This window comes from Schistocerca cancellata, chromosome 3 (assembly GCF_023864275.1).
Source record: "Schistocerca cancellata isolate TAMUIC-IGC-003103 chromosome 3, iqSchCanc2.1, whole genome shotgun sequence".
Taxonomy (NCBI): Eukaryota; Metazoa; Arthropoda; class Insecta; order Orthoptera; family Acrididae; genus Schistocerca; species Schistocerca cancellata.
The window spans coordinates 98,186,603-98,202,652 of NC_064628.1; the positions used below are offsets into that span (position 1 = coordinate 98,186,603).

The 16,050-nt window shown below is 41.9% G+C and overlaps 1 protein-coding gene across 1 annotated transcript in view; it reads left to right on the top strand.

The window, feature by feature from the left end:
- LOC126177099 (mediator of RNA polymerase II transcription subunit 1-like) overlaps positions 1-16,050 on the top strand; it is a 208,641-nt gene that overhangs the window by 71,429 nt on the left and 121,162 nt on the right. Inside the window, exons 7-8 of the mRNA XM_049924359.1 lie at positions 4,948-5,173; positions 5,323-5,503. Coding sequence (XP_049780316.1) covers positions 4,948-5,173; positions 5,323-5,503 — 407 coding nt within the window. The remainder of the gene's footprint in view (positions 1-4,947; positions 5,174-5,322; positions 5,504-16,050) is intronic.

Sequence of the window (16,050 nt, forward strand, 5' to 3'; positions counted from 1 at the left end):
TTTTATTGGTAAGTGCTGCTTATTTCCACTGAGACAAGGTAGCATAAGTCTTCTGTTTTATTTATGATAGTGGTCCTTAATCTTTTCCTCAGCTAGATAATGAACTTCCATGTTTTATGAGTATTTACTGGGTTCATCTGGGCTTGGAATTTTTCTGTGAGTGATGCTGTACATGAACAGTTAATATGTGTAAGTGTGTTGAGAGCGATGAACAGTTCACAAATTTTGAGTGAGAATTAGAGTTGCCTTGTAAACTGGTTGTTGCCGAAGAGACTGGAATAATTAGTGCCAACAGTAAACTCATGTTAGTAAATAAACAATAAAAGTTAAGCATATTCATTGTTGCGTAGCTCTCTTGTTATAGAACGACACCAACAAGGAAATTATACACATGTGATCATCTTAAAAGGGAATCATTTTGGAGTGGTGTGCAATTGGTCGATAGATGGTATCTAAGAAGCCAAAATTGATGGTCAGATGGACGCAAAAATTACAGATTCAGAAATAAATGAGTACATAATTCAAAATCAAATGCAAATGTTTGATGCATGAAATACCAGTAGACAATACAATATTCCTTCCCAGACATGCAATAAACATAAAATTTTGCATTAAGCAATGTTAAGTGCATTTTATATAGAATAGTCCTGCACTATACAATAATAACTGGAAAGAAATAATTACATATGATAATGAAACAATGGAAAATCCTGGATGGAATAATGACAAATTACGAAAAGGATAAGTTGCTGCTCAACATGTAGTGGTGATTTTGAGTTGCAGGTAGGCACAACAAAAAGACTGCTAAACAGGTAAGGTCTCAGCCAGAAGGCCTTCTACATCAGAAGAAGGCCTTTTGGCCAAAGGCTTACCTTTTTAGTAGTCTTTTTGTTGTGCCTATCTGCAACTCAACTTCTCCACTTTTGGTGACATAGTGTAAATGATGGTTTAAAGTTTTACTTTTTTAAGTCATACATGAGAAATGAACCTGGAATGAAACTCTTGTCAGTATCTGCATGTACTATGATTCAAGGCTGACTAATACTTTGTTTTTTACAGTACTCCTCACAGTCTGTCACAATGCCATTTGATGTATGTGAATTCATGTTTCATCTGAACAGACCATTGGCCATTATAATACTGGTGCTTTTTTTTATCTCATGAAGTGTAGCCTCTCCTTAGCTAAGTCATCTCACTCACACACGATGAATCATTTATTCTGGCACCTTTAAAAATCACGTTAAATAAGCGGAACAATTATACTTAGGGTTTCGATGCTAACTTTGAAGTCCAGTCACATCTGATAAAAGCTGTGAAGTTTTCTCGAAGCTGTTAAATGCCTGTACTGTTTGTGGTATTGCACAAATAGGTGCCTAATACATTTGTTCACATAAGTAATCAGTGGAATGTTTCTGGTGTGCATTTTGTTTCTTCTTTGGGTCAGTCAAAGCCTTCTCTCTCTCTCTCTCTCTCTCTCTCTCTCTCTCTCTCTCTCTCTCACACACACACACACACACACACACACACACACACACACACCACACCACACCACAAAAAAAAGTAAGCACACCTCAGGCAGACAAGACTGCCATCTCTGGCATGTTGGACCAGAATGCCAATTATTTAATTCACTTTATCTGCATTTACTGTAATGTTTATTCTTTATGAAAAATATGGAAGTGACAGACACAGTTCATTGGAGGTTGAAATATGCTACAGGAAAAATGAAAAGTAGAACCATGAATTCATCGGCTCACCGGAGGGAAATTTTATTGACACACTCTTGAGAACGTATACATCAATCAGTCCAACCAACAGAGCCATATGCATCTGATTGCAGGTGACAGGGCATGTGGAGTGTCAGCACTAGTATACTGTATGCCACCTTTTGCAGCAGTGCAGGCTGCAGCTGTCCTATGGAGATGATCATAAAAGGTGATGAATGTAGTCTCACAGAATGGCCTGCTGTGCGATTTTCACCTGTTGCCTCAATTGGGCCAGATTTCCTGCCGGTCTTGCAGACAGCGCAAGATGACATTTCATCCAGTCCCAGACTTCCTCAATGGAGAAGAAATATGGGGATCAGAGAGCAAGTTGGGTGTCAATAGGATCCGTGTGAACATTCAGCGTCATGTTGGAAAAACACATTACCTAATCGGTGGGCTTACGATATCACGATGGGTTGACTAATGTTTTGGATGTACCTTGCACTTTTCAGTATCCCCTCTACGATCACCAGAGGAGAAGGCCGTTGTTAGATATGGCTCGCCGAACCACAGTGCCGAGTGTTGGCCCTGTGTGCCTCTGTCGTATACATTCCAGATGTTGGCACTACGCACACACACACATGACCATCTTTGGCACTAAAGGCAGAAGTGACTCTCCTCATTGGAGACAAGAAGTCTCCACTCATCCTTCCACAAGTGCCTATCATGAAACCACAGGAGTCGGGCTGCAGGATGTCAAGCACAAGTGGAAGATGCTCCAACAGCATGCAGAATCATAGCTATGCTTCACAGAGACCATCATGAGTAATCCTCGCTGATACCCCAGAGCGACAGTGTGAGTAATGTGTTGTGAAATCGCGGTGTAGTCCAGTACAGCACTTCATAAGATGCGAATGTCTTGGCACTCATCTGCGTGCCACCTCTGCTCGGACCCAGGCTGACGAGCATATACACCTTCTACTGATCAGTGGTGACAACATTGATGGACTGAGGAAACCTCATGTCCCACTTTTAGTGCAGTTTTGTGGTATGACAACCTAGCGTCCCACAGACCCACTATACAGGGTGTTACAAAAAGGTATGGCCAAACTTTCAGGAAACAGTCCTCACACACAAAGAAAGAAAATATGTTATGTGGACTTGTGTCCGGAAATGCTTACTTTCCATGTTAGAGCTCATTTTATTACTTCTCTTCAAATCACATTAATCATGGAATGGAAACACACAGCAACAGAACGTACCAGCATGACTTCAAACACTTTGTTACAGGAAATGTTCAAAATGTCCTCCGTTAGCGAGTATACATGCATCCACCCTCCGTCGCGTGGAATTGCGCTGATGCAGCCCTGGAGAATGGCGTATTGTATCACAGCCGTCCACAATACGAGCACGAAGAGTCTCTACATTTGGTACCGGGGTTGCGTAGACAAGAGCTTTCAAATGCCCCCATAAATGAAAGTCAAGAGGGTTGAGGTCAGGAGAGCGTGGAGGCCATGGAATTGGTCCGCCTCTACCAATCCATCGCATCACCGAATCTGTTGTTGAGAAGCGTACGAACACTTCGACTGAAATGTGCAGGAGCTTCATCGCGCATGAAGCACCTGTTGTGTCGTACTTGTAAAGGCACATGTTCTAGCAGCACAGGTCGAGTATCCCGTATGAAATCATGATAACGTGCTCCATTGAGCGTAGGTGGAAGAACATGGGGCCCAATCAAGAAATCACCAACAATGCCTGCCCAAATGTTCACAGAAAATCTGTGTTGACGTGATTGCACAATTGCGTGCGGATTCTTGTCAGCCCACACATGTTGATTGTGAAAATTTACAATTTGATCACGTTGGAATGAAGCCTCACCCGTAAAGAGAACATTTGCACTGAAATGAGGATTGACACATTGTTGGATGAACCATTTGCAGAAGTGTACCTGCGGAGGCCAATCAGCTGCTGATAGTGCCTGCACACGCTGTACATGGTACGGAAACAACTGGTTCTCCCGTAGCACTCTCCATACAGTGACGTGGTCAACGTTACCTTGTACAGCAGCAACTTCTCTGATGCTGACATTAGGGTTATCGTCAACTGCACGAAGAATTGTTATCGTCAACTGCACGAAGAATTGTTATCGTCAACTGCACGAAGAATTGCCTCGTCCATTGCAGGTGTCCTCGTCATTCTAGGTCTTCCCCAGTCGCGAGTCATAGGCTGGAATGTTCCGTGCTCCCTAAGACGCCGATCAATTGCTTCGAACGTCTTCCTGTCGGGACACCTTCGTTCTGGAAATCTGTCTCGATTCAAACGTACCGCGCCACAGCTATTGTCCCATGCTAATCCATACATCAAATGGGCATCTGCCAACTCCGCATTTGTAAACATTGCACTGACTGCAAAACCACGTTCGTGATGAACACTAACCTGTTGATGCTACGTACTGATGTGCATGATGCTAGTACTGTAGAGCAATGAGTCGCATGTCAACACAAGCACAGAAGTCAACATGACCTTCCTTCAATTGGGCCAACTGGCGGTTAATCAAGGAAGTACAGTACATACTGACGAAACTAAAATGAGCTCTAACATGGAAATTAAGCGTTTCCGGACACATGTCCACATAACATCTTTTCTTTATTTGTGTGTGAGGAATGTTTCCTGAAAGTTTGGCCGTACCTTTTTGTAACACCCTGTATACACCCTCGCTCAAACTGTCAGTTGCACAAATGGCTCACGTCTGTGCTGTCTCAGCACAGTAATGATGTTGCAGACACGGACGGAGCTTCATGCTCCGTGAAAATTTGGCTTTTACTGGCTACGGAGGTGAACAACTGGTGCAAAGCTTGTATCATTCCGCAGCTGATAACACAGTCCCTGGTTTTCCGCAGCGCTGCACGTGTGACTGTCACATTAACTGCCCTCTCTTAGTGTTCCGTGTAATTATGGCGTGCTGTAGCCATTTGCGTCATGGTGTCTTTTTCTCATTTTCCAGTTGTGTATTAGTCAAAGTGAAGGCATGCAGCACTACATGCTGTGAAGGTGTGCTGTACCACTTACTGCTGGGGATGGGAGTGGCAAAAGCCAGAGATTTTATCATCATTTGGAAACCAAACTAGTTTTATGTACTTGTGTAATAATAAATGATAGTCACAACATTATATATGTGAGATAGTGTTTGGTGGTGCAGAACTTGTAAAATGGAAAATGTTGTATTAATATCCTGTTGCAGTACACCACAGTATGCGCCATTGACAGCTGCCAACAGTGCTCTTCTGCCAGCAGTGTTCTCCTTGAGGCTTGCTAAACCTATGCCTGTGTGTGTTTCATTGGTGCGAAGAATTCAGCAAATTACTGAGGTTGAGTTTGGTGATATTACAAGTCCTCAACCTCTGCTTGATCTCATAGTTCAGACAGCATCTGAAGGACACATTGACAGCAGTCGTGGTCTTATCGTGGTGAGTGTTCATTTTTGTAGTTCAGTCTTATGTATTATCTGGTCAACAAATCCAGTGTGTCTTGTGCTGCATAAAATAATTCAGACTATTGTTGTATTTACCAGTTTTAATAATATATTTTCCACTGAAATAATTATGATTTTTTACAGCACTTACCAGATCAGCAGCATTGCTATTATATGACTGAGACTCGAGGTACAGAAGGTATTATTGTGTCAAGCATACCATTTACACATCCAGGGCATGTCCCACAGATTCTTGGTTTTCTGCGTCAGCAGGCGCTTTTCAATGTCTTAGTTTCCAGTTGTGTACGTCGACCAGTAAAGCAAGGTAAGTCCTGTGACAGTCCTAGTTCCTAATACTCTAATTGATAATATAGCAATGTTGTGTATAACATTTCTCTTACTACTCGTATTAATGGAGTTGATTATAGTTACGCTTCATGTGCTGCAGTCGCGGTCCTGAGAACATTAAGGTCACTGTAACACAACTACTGGAGAGTTGATTAAGAATCATCTTGGTATTTATTTTATTCAATTTTATTATACCTTCAAAACAAAATAAAAGTATTATTACAAAGGCAAACAATACTTACAATACAAAAGGAGCAGCTACATGCTCAGGTGCTGCTCAAAAACTAAAACCAGACTGATCCCCTATGCCAACATGGCAGTCACTATTTATAATTTCTTAACAATCCCGAACAATCCTCAGCATTGTTTGAATTCATTTTTTGATTAATTAACAATTAAAATTTACATATAAAAACAGAAAATACATATATAAATGTATGTCTGCTCAGAACAGTAAGTACACTACGATATTAGTACGTCTGTTATTTCATTCGAGAATAAACTCTCAAATAAGGAATTACAATAATACATTTATGTTTTCTATTAATTACTGGAAATTCCCTTCACGGGAATTATTTCCTTCATTTACAGAGCTTCTACACTTTGAACTGAAATAGATTAAACAGTTGTTTTGTCAGTTATAAGTTTTTTTGGTTGAGTTACATATTTTGTTTACATGTGCAATCCTGAATTAGACTGGAAAATGTTCATTTTAAATAGGCCTTAATGGGCTGTTATGTTTCATGTGCCAAATAAAACTTAAGAGTGAAAAAATTGGGACTTGCAGATTATGATCTGGAATGGTATCATACTTGCTTATTACCAGTAGGAATGCCCTGCCAATCTTTTATTGTAAATTTCTGATACAAACATAAAAAAGAACCTCGGCCATTTTTTCATTTATTGATGGGATGTCTCTTGCTTATAATTTACATTTTTAATTCAGAAATTGTCAAATATATGATTTATTTGTATTTTGAAGCTTATCTTGTAAACAATGTATATGTTCAGCCGTAGAAAAAATTCTGTATGTTCTTGTTCTTTAGTATCACTTCCACTCTGTGTATTAATTGCTTTCAGATATCCAAATTTCTGTTATCAGCTCTTGTCAGGATATGACTTGTATGATTTTATCTGAGTAATTCTAATCGCTCATGTTAGAGGAGCGTTTGCATTGCAGATAACAGTAAATGGGACTTACCTCCTCCAACTGTCTTATATGTAGGGGGAGTGGTCTGACCTCAGTGCCTTTTGTTGTGGCTGTACAGTGAATACTCGAGCTTTATTTCTCTGGGAGGTGAGGTTGGTCACATGCTACCCTCCTCCAGTTTCTGCATCCGAGCTTCCGTAGGTCTTCTTCCAGTCCATCCAGCCATCTTGCTCGAGGTCAGCCTTGCCCTCTTTGTCCTGGATTACCAAAGGGAATCTTCTTTATCACCTCAGACTTCTCCATTCTTGCCACATGACCTGCCCATTTTGTCATTTCTGATCCTATGATTTTTATTACAGGAGCATTGGCATATATAGTGTACAATGCTACATTGTACATTTTCCTCCATTGTTCTCTGTCATACGCAGGACAAGTTATTCTCCTCAAAACTTTCCTCTCACATCCTTCGAGCAGCTTTGCATAGGTTTCCATCAAGGGCGATGTTTCCGAAGCATTAGTGAGAACTGGTCTAACAAGGGTTTTATAAATAGTGAATTTTGTTGGGCAGCTGAAGAGTCTTGACCAGAATAAATTACTGAAGGTGAATATGCCTTATTTACTGATATCAGCCTAATCTTAATTTCAGTTGAAATGTCATTAAAACAGGTGACTGTGGAACCAAGATACTTGAAGCTATCAACTCTGTCAAATGTGTATCCATTCACACTAAAAGTTGATGGCATATTGGGTTGATATGCTTTCCCATAGGCCATGTATTTAGCTTATCTTCATTTATCATAAGACCCATCTTCTTACTTGCGTGTCTTAAGGCTGTAAAAGCTTCTTTCAGTGTTAGTACTGTCCATGCTATGATGTATACGTCATCTGCACTGACTTGCAGAAGATGGTGCCCCTGGTCTGTAGGCCTGCTTCTCTGATCACCTTCTCGAGTGCTACATTAAATAATAAGCATGCTAATGCATCTCCTTGATGTAGTCCATTTTTTTTTACTTCCAGGCAGTCTGAGTAATTTCCTCAAACTCGAATGCAGCTTCTTACGATGGACATAATGATTTTAATCATTCTTATGAGTTTTCCACACATCCCCATCTCCTGTAAGACATGAAACAACTGGTTTCTATTGACACTGTCATATGCAGCCTTAAAGTCAATAAAGAAGTGATGTGTCCCAATTCTATAAGCAGTTTTCTCCGAAATCTGAAACAGGTTGAAAATATTGTCTATTGTTGACCTTCCTCATAGAAATCTGCTTTGGCCCCTAAAATCTCAATGCTATGAATTGCAGGTTTCAACCAGCTTTCTGTATCTAGTGTTATGTGAGCTTCACTGCTTTTCATGAGTGCTTCAAACTCGTGCACTTTTTTGTGAAGGCTTTCACAGTTTACCATTTGGATTTTATACTCTCACCTGTGGGAGGCATTTCTTTCGATTTTACACTAATACTTCTGGGTTTCCTACAGCTATTGTTACAGGATGGAGAGTTGCCTAATCTAAGAAACTCTTATGTGCTCCCTACAACTAGTTAGCTACCTGAGTAACAGCTTGATGTTTAATGCACACCAGACCTGTTTAGGGGGACCCAACAGGTTCTCAGTCGTATGGCGCAAGTCCAGGAAGCTTTAGCCTAGCTTGTCACAGAACCTTTCAAGTCCCTGGTTCAGTCCTTCCATTCAGTTCAGAACTAAAGAACTACAATCGGCTCTGGGGACAATGCTGCAAATTGTGAGCTTTGTTGAAACCCCATGCACAAGGTTGGTCTTCCCAAACTTCTCTGCAAGTCCCTGGAATGGCCCAAGAATGACCTTGGAGTCCAGACAACAGGCATAATTTGTTCCAAAATCTGCAATTGGTTGCACCCTGTTCCCTCAATAGCTGCCGGAATAGCCTCCTCATATGCTGAACGAGTCCCCAGGCATACACAAAGAGTGCATCTGGTGCCCTTTTCTGTCCCTTTCTGCCATTTCCCTAAGGGGTACCATCATCCCCTGTACGTTTGAACTGCCACCAATGAGACCCAACCCTTTTGCATTTGCCTCCCCAGACAAAACAGGTTTCTCCAAAACAGGTGAAGTGAATCCCACTGGCTATGTGACCAGACAGTGCATATTATCCTTTATATTATGTACCTGTGAAATTTTTGTCGGTTTGTGTTGGGAGGGGGATACATACACAGTTTTATCATATTTCATTATGATGGTTTTTTTTTCATCATTTATCACAGTAGTCAGTCAGCCACATTTATCTGAAATGCAGCTTTAAATACTTCTGTGCTGTTACTGCTGCTATATTGTTTAGTCCTAAGTGAAGGGAAAATAAAGATAATTGTGCACCACATAGTGGAGACATTGATCTGTAGACAGATTGATAAACAAGTTATGGACCTGGTAGTGCAGCTGTTTGGTCACATCCTCCTTCAGAGGGAACAAACATAGACAGCTACATTGTCCCATTGCTGATAAGGTGAAGGAAATGGTTGATGTTCAGGACATAGGAAATGGATTGGTCAACTATGGCAGAATGACAGCCCCAATGATGCAGCCACTGTTGATAGGCTTTTGTATTGTAGGAAGCATATAGAAGAATCTCCCGCTACGAACTGCACCAATGTGGGGTGGATCGAGTGCTCCAACAATAGGGACACCTATACTATAGGTGAAACCACAACACAGCAGTGGAGAGGCCAGACAAATGTGTTCCTGAAGAGGGGCAACAGCCTTTTTAGTAGTTGGAGGGCCACTGTATGGATGATTGACTGATCTGGCCTTGTAGCTTTAGCCAACACGAATTTGCTGTGTTGGTACTGTCAACAGCTGAAAGCAAGGGAAAACTACATCCATTATTTTTTCCTGAGGGTATGCAACTCTTCTTTACGGATAAACAATGGTGGCACATCCTTTTAGGTAAAATATTCTGGAGGTGAAATAGTCCCCCATTCAGATCTCCAGGTGGGGATGTCATCAGAAAAAATGAAACTGTCATTCTAAGGATTGAAATGTGGAACATTAGATCCTTTAATCAGGTAGGGATGTTAGAGAATTTTAAAAGGGATATGATAGGTTGATGTTGGGATATTGAAAAAGAAATGAAAGAGATAGTTGTCTAATACAGTTTAGCACACAGCATAATTTAATCATTGCTAACAAGTGTTTAAGAATAATTAAGAAGGTTTTATGCATGGAAGAGACCTGGAGGCCCTAGGAGATTTCAGATTGATTACACACTGATCGTCCAGAACATTATGATCTCTGACCTAGTATTGATAGCAGTGTCACTTGGCAAGGAATGACTGCTAGTCACACACACGCATGTTGCATGTAGTATCAATGAGTGTGCTGCCTGTGTGCAGGATGGGGAAGGCGCGCAATCTGTCAAAGTTTGTCTGAGGGCAGATTGTGATGACCTGGAGGCTTGGCATGAGCATTTCGGAAACTGCACATGTCAGGTATTCGAGGAGTGCTGTGGTGAGTGTCTTCAACACATGAGTAAACCAAGGTGAAACCCCATCCAGATGTCATGGGGTTCGGCTGCCACCCTTCATTACAGATTTCAAACGTCATAGACTAGGCGGACTGTGGCAGAACTAACATCAGATTTTAATATTGCACAGAGTACAAGTGTGTCTGAACTCACAGTGCACCAAACACTTGTAACAATGGGCCTCCGCATGCGCCAATGTTAACACATTGACATCAGCAACTACAACTGAGACAGCAATGTGACCATTGCCACTGGACATTGGCACAGTGGCAGAGTATTGCATGGTATGATGAATCCCAGTACCTTCTTCATGGTGCCAATGAGAGGGCACAGCCCTTGACATGTGTAGTGCAGGATGAAGACAAGCTGTTGGCGGCACCATTATGACCTGGAAAATATTCACGTGGACATCCATGGGTCCAGTGGAGTTCATGCAAGGCCCCAAAACGGTCAAGGAGTATCTTACACTGGTTTCAGACCACGTGCACCCCTTAATGACAATCATGTTTCTCAATGGCAGTGACATATTTGAACAAGATAATGTACCATATCACAAAGCCAGGAGTGTGATTGAATGGTTTGGGGAACACAGTGGCGAGCTCCAATCCATGTGCTGGCCTCCCAACTTGCCAGATCTGAACCTGATCGAACACATGTGGGATGTTATTGAATGTGGTGTCAAAGCTCGTCCACTCCTCCTCAGAATTTACGGGTATTAGGTGACTTGTATGTGCAGATGTGGTGCCAGCTCCCTCCAGTGACCTATCAAGGCCTCATTCCTTCCATGGCACAATGTGTCGCTAATGTTACCTGTGCCAAAGCTGGACATACTGGCTATTAGGTAGGTAGTCATAATGTTCTGGCTGATTAGTGTGTAATGGTAAGGCAGGTATTTTGAAACCAGATTTTAAACTGTAAGACATTTCTGGGGACATCTGTGAACTCTGACCATAATTTATTTCTTATCAACTGGAAATTAAAACTTACTGAATTTAAACTGATGAAAGGAGAAAGTATGAAAATGTAGCAGGCAAGAAGGCGGAGTATAGATGTGTACTGATAGTGACAGAAAGTGTTAAATGTATAAACAGGAATGACTAGAGGACAGATCCAAGGCTATAAAATCAGACATAACTAGAGGAAAGACAGATACCACCAACAGAAGATTAATGAGACTGTTGGAGAAAAGAGAAGCAACCGTATGAATATCAAGAGTTCAGATGCCAAAAAGAGCAAGCTGAAAGGGGGGGGGGGGCAATATAAGGAGGGTTTCTAAAAGGGAATTTAATTTGAAGAGAATATTATAGAAAGAGAAGAGGAAGTGAAGTAGATGGAGATTGGGAGATATGATACTGTGATAAGAATTTGATAGAGCACTGAAAGATCTAATTCAAAAAACAGCTGCTGGAGTATATTGCATTTCCTCAGAATTACTGAGATTCTTGCGAGAGCCAGCCATGACAAAACTATTCCAATTGGTGTACAAGATACATGAGGCATGTGAAATATCCTCAGACATCAAGAAGACTAATAATTCCAATTCAAAAGAAAGCAGGTGCTGACAGTTTTTGACAATGTTTACTGCACTACACTCTTGCGAATTCTCAAGGTGAAAAATAAAATACTTGAGCAAAAGGTATTTATAATTTGTACAGAAACCAGACTGCAGTTATAAAGAGTTGAGCAACAAGTGAGGGAAGCAGTGATTGAGGAGGGATTGGGACAGGGTTGTAGCCTATTCCTGATGTTATTCAGTATGTACCTTGAGGAAGCAGTAAAGGAGACCAAGAATAAATTTGGAAAGAGAATTAGTTTTAGTTAGTTTCATTTTCTGTTGATCATCTGTAATGAAGTGGAATGAATCTTCTACATATCATCGCAAATCAATTTTTAAGTATGGGTACATGCTGAACATTTATAGAGTTTTTTTAAACATCTACAGATGTGAGTTCGTAATTCCTAACCACCACCTTTTACCCATTACAGTAATAGAGACTATTCTACAGAACAGAAGGAGTTGTCAACGAGAAACTTTTCGTCAGGGTAAATGATCAAAAATTTTGTTGCAGCATTGTGTGCCCCATTTTGTGCTTAAGACAATCTTAATGTGGAGTAATGAATGTCATTTTTCCTTCCGCTATTTTAATTATGTACATCAGTGTTCCTTTGATCTGGAGTGGATTATTTACAACATACCTCACAAAGAAAAAAATTCAATGTGAAGCAATAATCAGAATGCCCAACTCCTTAAACAGAGATCTACAAGATGATTATGGATGTGCACTTCTGCAAACCTGATATTCTCAGGGAATTACATTTTACCTGGGAAAAAAAAAAAAAAAAGAAAAAAAGAAAAGAAGAAAAAACGGGGAGCCTAGTGAATTTCAGGAATTTCATTAACACCCTGGGAATTTTGGATTTTTACCCTAGCATTGAAACTGAATTTTGTTGAGTTTTATAAATCACAAATTTCAAAATACTATGAACAGGAGAGTTGCCACTCACCATATAGTGAAGATGCTAAGTCACAGATCGGCACAAAAACAAGACTGTTAAACAAAGCTCTTTGTGAAAAAGGCCTTCTTCAAAATTAGACACTCCCCCCACCAACATACACACACATACACAGGCAACTGTCATCCACATGACAACAGTGTTTGCCTTCCAAGGCCAGACTGCGAGTAGGAGTGCATGATGGGGCAGAAGCAAACTGGGTGATGGGGGCAAAGAGGAGCCTCGGGTAGGGAGAGGGAGATATAGCAGAGTAGGGGTGGGGGACAGTAAAATACTGCTTGTGGGCGCATACAGGGACGAGGTGGGGAGAGGGTAGGGCTGTTAGGTTTAGTCTTCATGGTTGGATGGTGGGTGGGCAGAGGGGGATGGGGTGGCAGCGGAAAATAAAAGAAGTAAAAGGACAGTAGGTTTGTTGGTGAAATAAAAGGCTGTGTAGTCAGGAATGGGAAAAGGGAAGAGCATAGATGGGTAAAGGATAATGACTAAGGAAGGTTGAGGCTAGCACAGTTACAGGAATGTGGGATATATTGTAGGGAGAGTCCCCACATCTGCAATTCTGAGAATCTGGTATTGGTGGGAAGGATCCAGATGGCACAGGCTGTGAAGCAGTCATTGAAATGAAGAACATTGTGTTGCACAGCGTGCTCAGCAGCTGGGTGGTCCAGCTGTTTCTTAGCCACAGTTTGTCAGTGGTCATTCATGTGGATAGACAGCTTGTTGGTTGTGATGCCCATGTAGAATGCAGCACAGTGGTTCAGCTTAGCTTGTAGATTACATGACTAGTTTCACAGGTAGCCCTGCCTTTGATGGGATTGGTGGTGCTTGTGACCGGACTGGAGTAGGTGGTGGTGGGAAGATGTATGGGACAGGTCTTACATGTAGGTCTACTACAGCAGAGATTGTGTAGGCATGGACAAGGATATTGTGTGGGTGGGAAGGGTAGTGGGTAAGACATTTTTCATTTCATGTCACGACGAGAGGTAGTCAAAATGCTGGTGGAGAATGTGATTCAGTTGTTCCATTCCTGAGAGGTACTGAGTCACGAGGGAATGCTGCTCTGTGGCTGGACGTGGTGGGTGACTGGAGAGATAAGACATGAGAGATCTGTTTTTCTACAAGGTTGGGGGTGTAAATACAGTCTTTGAAGGCCTCGCTGACACCATTGGTATAAGCAAATGGGGTAAAAGGTGTTGAGGTTCTAGAGGAATTAGGATAGGATGTCCTCGCCCTTGATCCAGATCACGAAGATGTCATCATTGAATCTGAACCATGTGAGAGGTTTGGGATTTTGAGTGGTTAGAAAGGATTGCTTTAGAGGGCCCAAGAATAGGTTGGCATTAGATGGTGTCATGTGGATGCCCATAGCCATACCCCGCACTCCTACCTTCTACATGCTTCCTAAAGTCCATAATCCCAACCACCCAGGATGCCATATTGTGGCCAGTTACTATGCCCCCACTGAGAGAATCTCTGCTCTTATAGACCAAAACCTTCAGCCTAGTACCCCACAGCCTACCCTCCTACATAAAAGATACCAACCATTTCCTCTGCCAACTCTCCACCATTCTTGCTTCTTTACTACATGGTGCCCTGCTCCTCACTGTTGATGCCACCTCCCTTTACACTACCGTCCCTAATGCCCATGGCCTTGCTGCTGTTGATTACTACCTTTTCCAATGCCAATGCTGAACAGATTACAAACATACATCCTCTTCATCCTAGTCACCATGGCTGACTGAATTCTCACCCACCATTATTTCTCCTTCGAAAGCATCACCTACAAACTAATCAAGGATACAGCTATGGGCATCAGCATTGTACCATCCGATGCCAACCTATTCATGTGCTACCTAGAGGAATCCCTCCTAATCATCCAGAGTACCAAACCCTTCAGCTGGTTCACGTTCATTGATGACAGCTTTGTGATCTTGATCAAGGGTGAGGACATACTATCCGCATTCCTTCGGAACATCAACACCTTCTCTTCTCCCCCATTCACTTCATTTGGTCCTCCTCAACCTGACAAAACCACTTCCTCGATGTTGACCTCCACCTCAAAAGTAGCTACATCAGTAACTCTGTCAGTATCAAACCGACTAACCACCAGCAATACCTCCACTGAGACAACAGCCACCCATTCCATATCAAGAAGTCCCTTCCATACAGCCTACCCACCCTTGGCAGTCGCATCTGTAATGATGAGCAGTCCCTCTCAAAATATGCCAATGGTCTAACTGAGGCCTTCACAGATCATAATTATGCTCCCATCCTTGTACAAAAACAGATCTCCTGTGCCTTATCTACATCTACATCTACATAGGTACTTCAGAAGCCACCTTTCAGTGTGGGGCGTAGGGTACCCTGCACTGTCACTAGTCATTTCATTTCCTATTCCACCAGCAAAAAGAGCGAGGGGAAAAAAGACTGTGTATATGCCTCTGTATGAGCTCTAATTTCTCGTATCTTATCTTGGTGGTCCTTACGTCTAACAAATGTTGGCGGCAGTAGAATCGTTCCACTGTCAGCTTCAAATGCATGTTCTTTAAATTTACTGAATTATGTTTCTTGAAAAGAACATCGGTTTCCCTCCAGGGATTTTCATTTGTGTTCCCAAAGCATCACCGTAACACTTAAGTGTTGTTTGAACTGACTGGTAACAAATAAAGCAGTCTGCCTCTGAATTGTTTCGATGTCTTCCTTCAATCTGACCTAGTACGGGCCCAAAACACTCGAACAGTATTTAAGAATAGGTCACACCTGCATCCTATATGTGGTCTCCTTTACAGCTGAAACACACTATCCTAAAATTCTCCCAAAAAACTGGAGTGAACCATTCACCTTTCCTGCCACTGTTCACAAATGCTCATTCCATTTCGTACCACTTTTCAATGTTACGCATAGATATTTGAAAGAATTGACTGTGTCAGGCAGAACATTACAGGTTTGTTCGTCCTACAAATTCTCATTAACTTATCTCTCCATTCACCCACCATCTCTCAAAGTCCCACCATCCTGCTCCAAAGGAATATTTCCTTTGCGACTCAGTACCACCGAGGACTGGAGCAACTGAATCACATTCTTTGCCAGGGTTTCGATGACTTCTTATCATGGCCTGAAATGAGGAATATCCTACCCACTATCCTTCCTCCTCTCCTGCAGTGGTATCCCACTGCCCATCGAATCCACACAGTACCCTTGTCCATCCCTACACAACCACTTGCTCATATCCCTCTTATAGACATAGATGCAAGACCTGTCCTGTACATCCTCCCACTACCATTTTCTCCAGTCTGGTCACCAGCATCACTCATTCCATCAAAGACAGGGCTACCTGTGAAACCACTCATGTGATCCAGTCACTG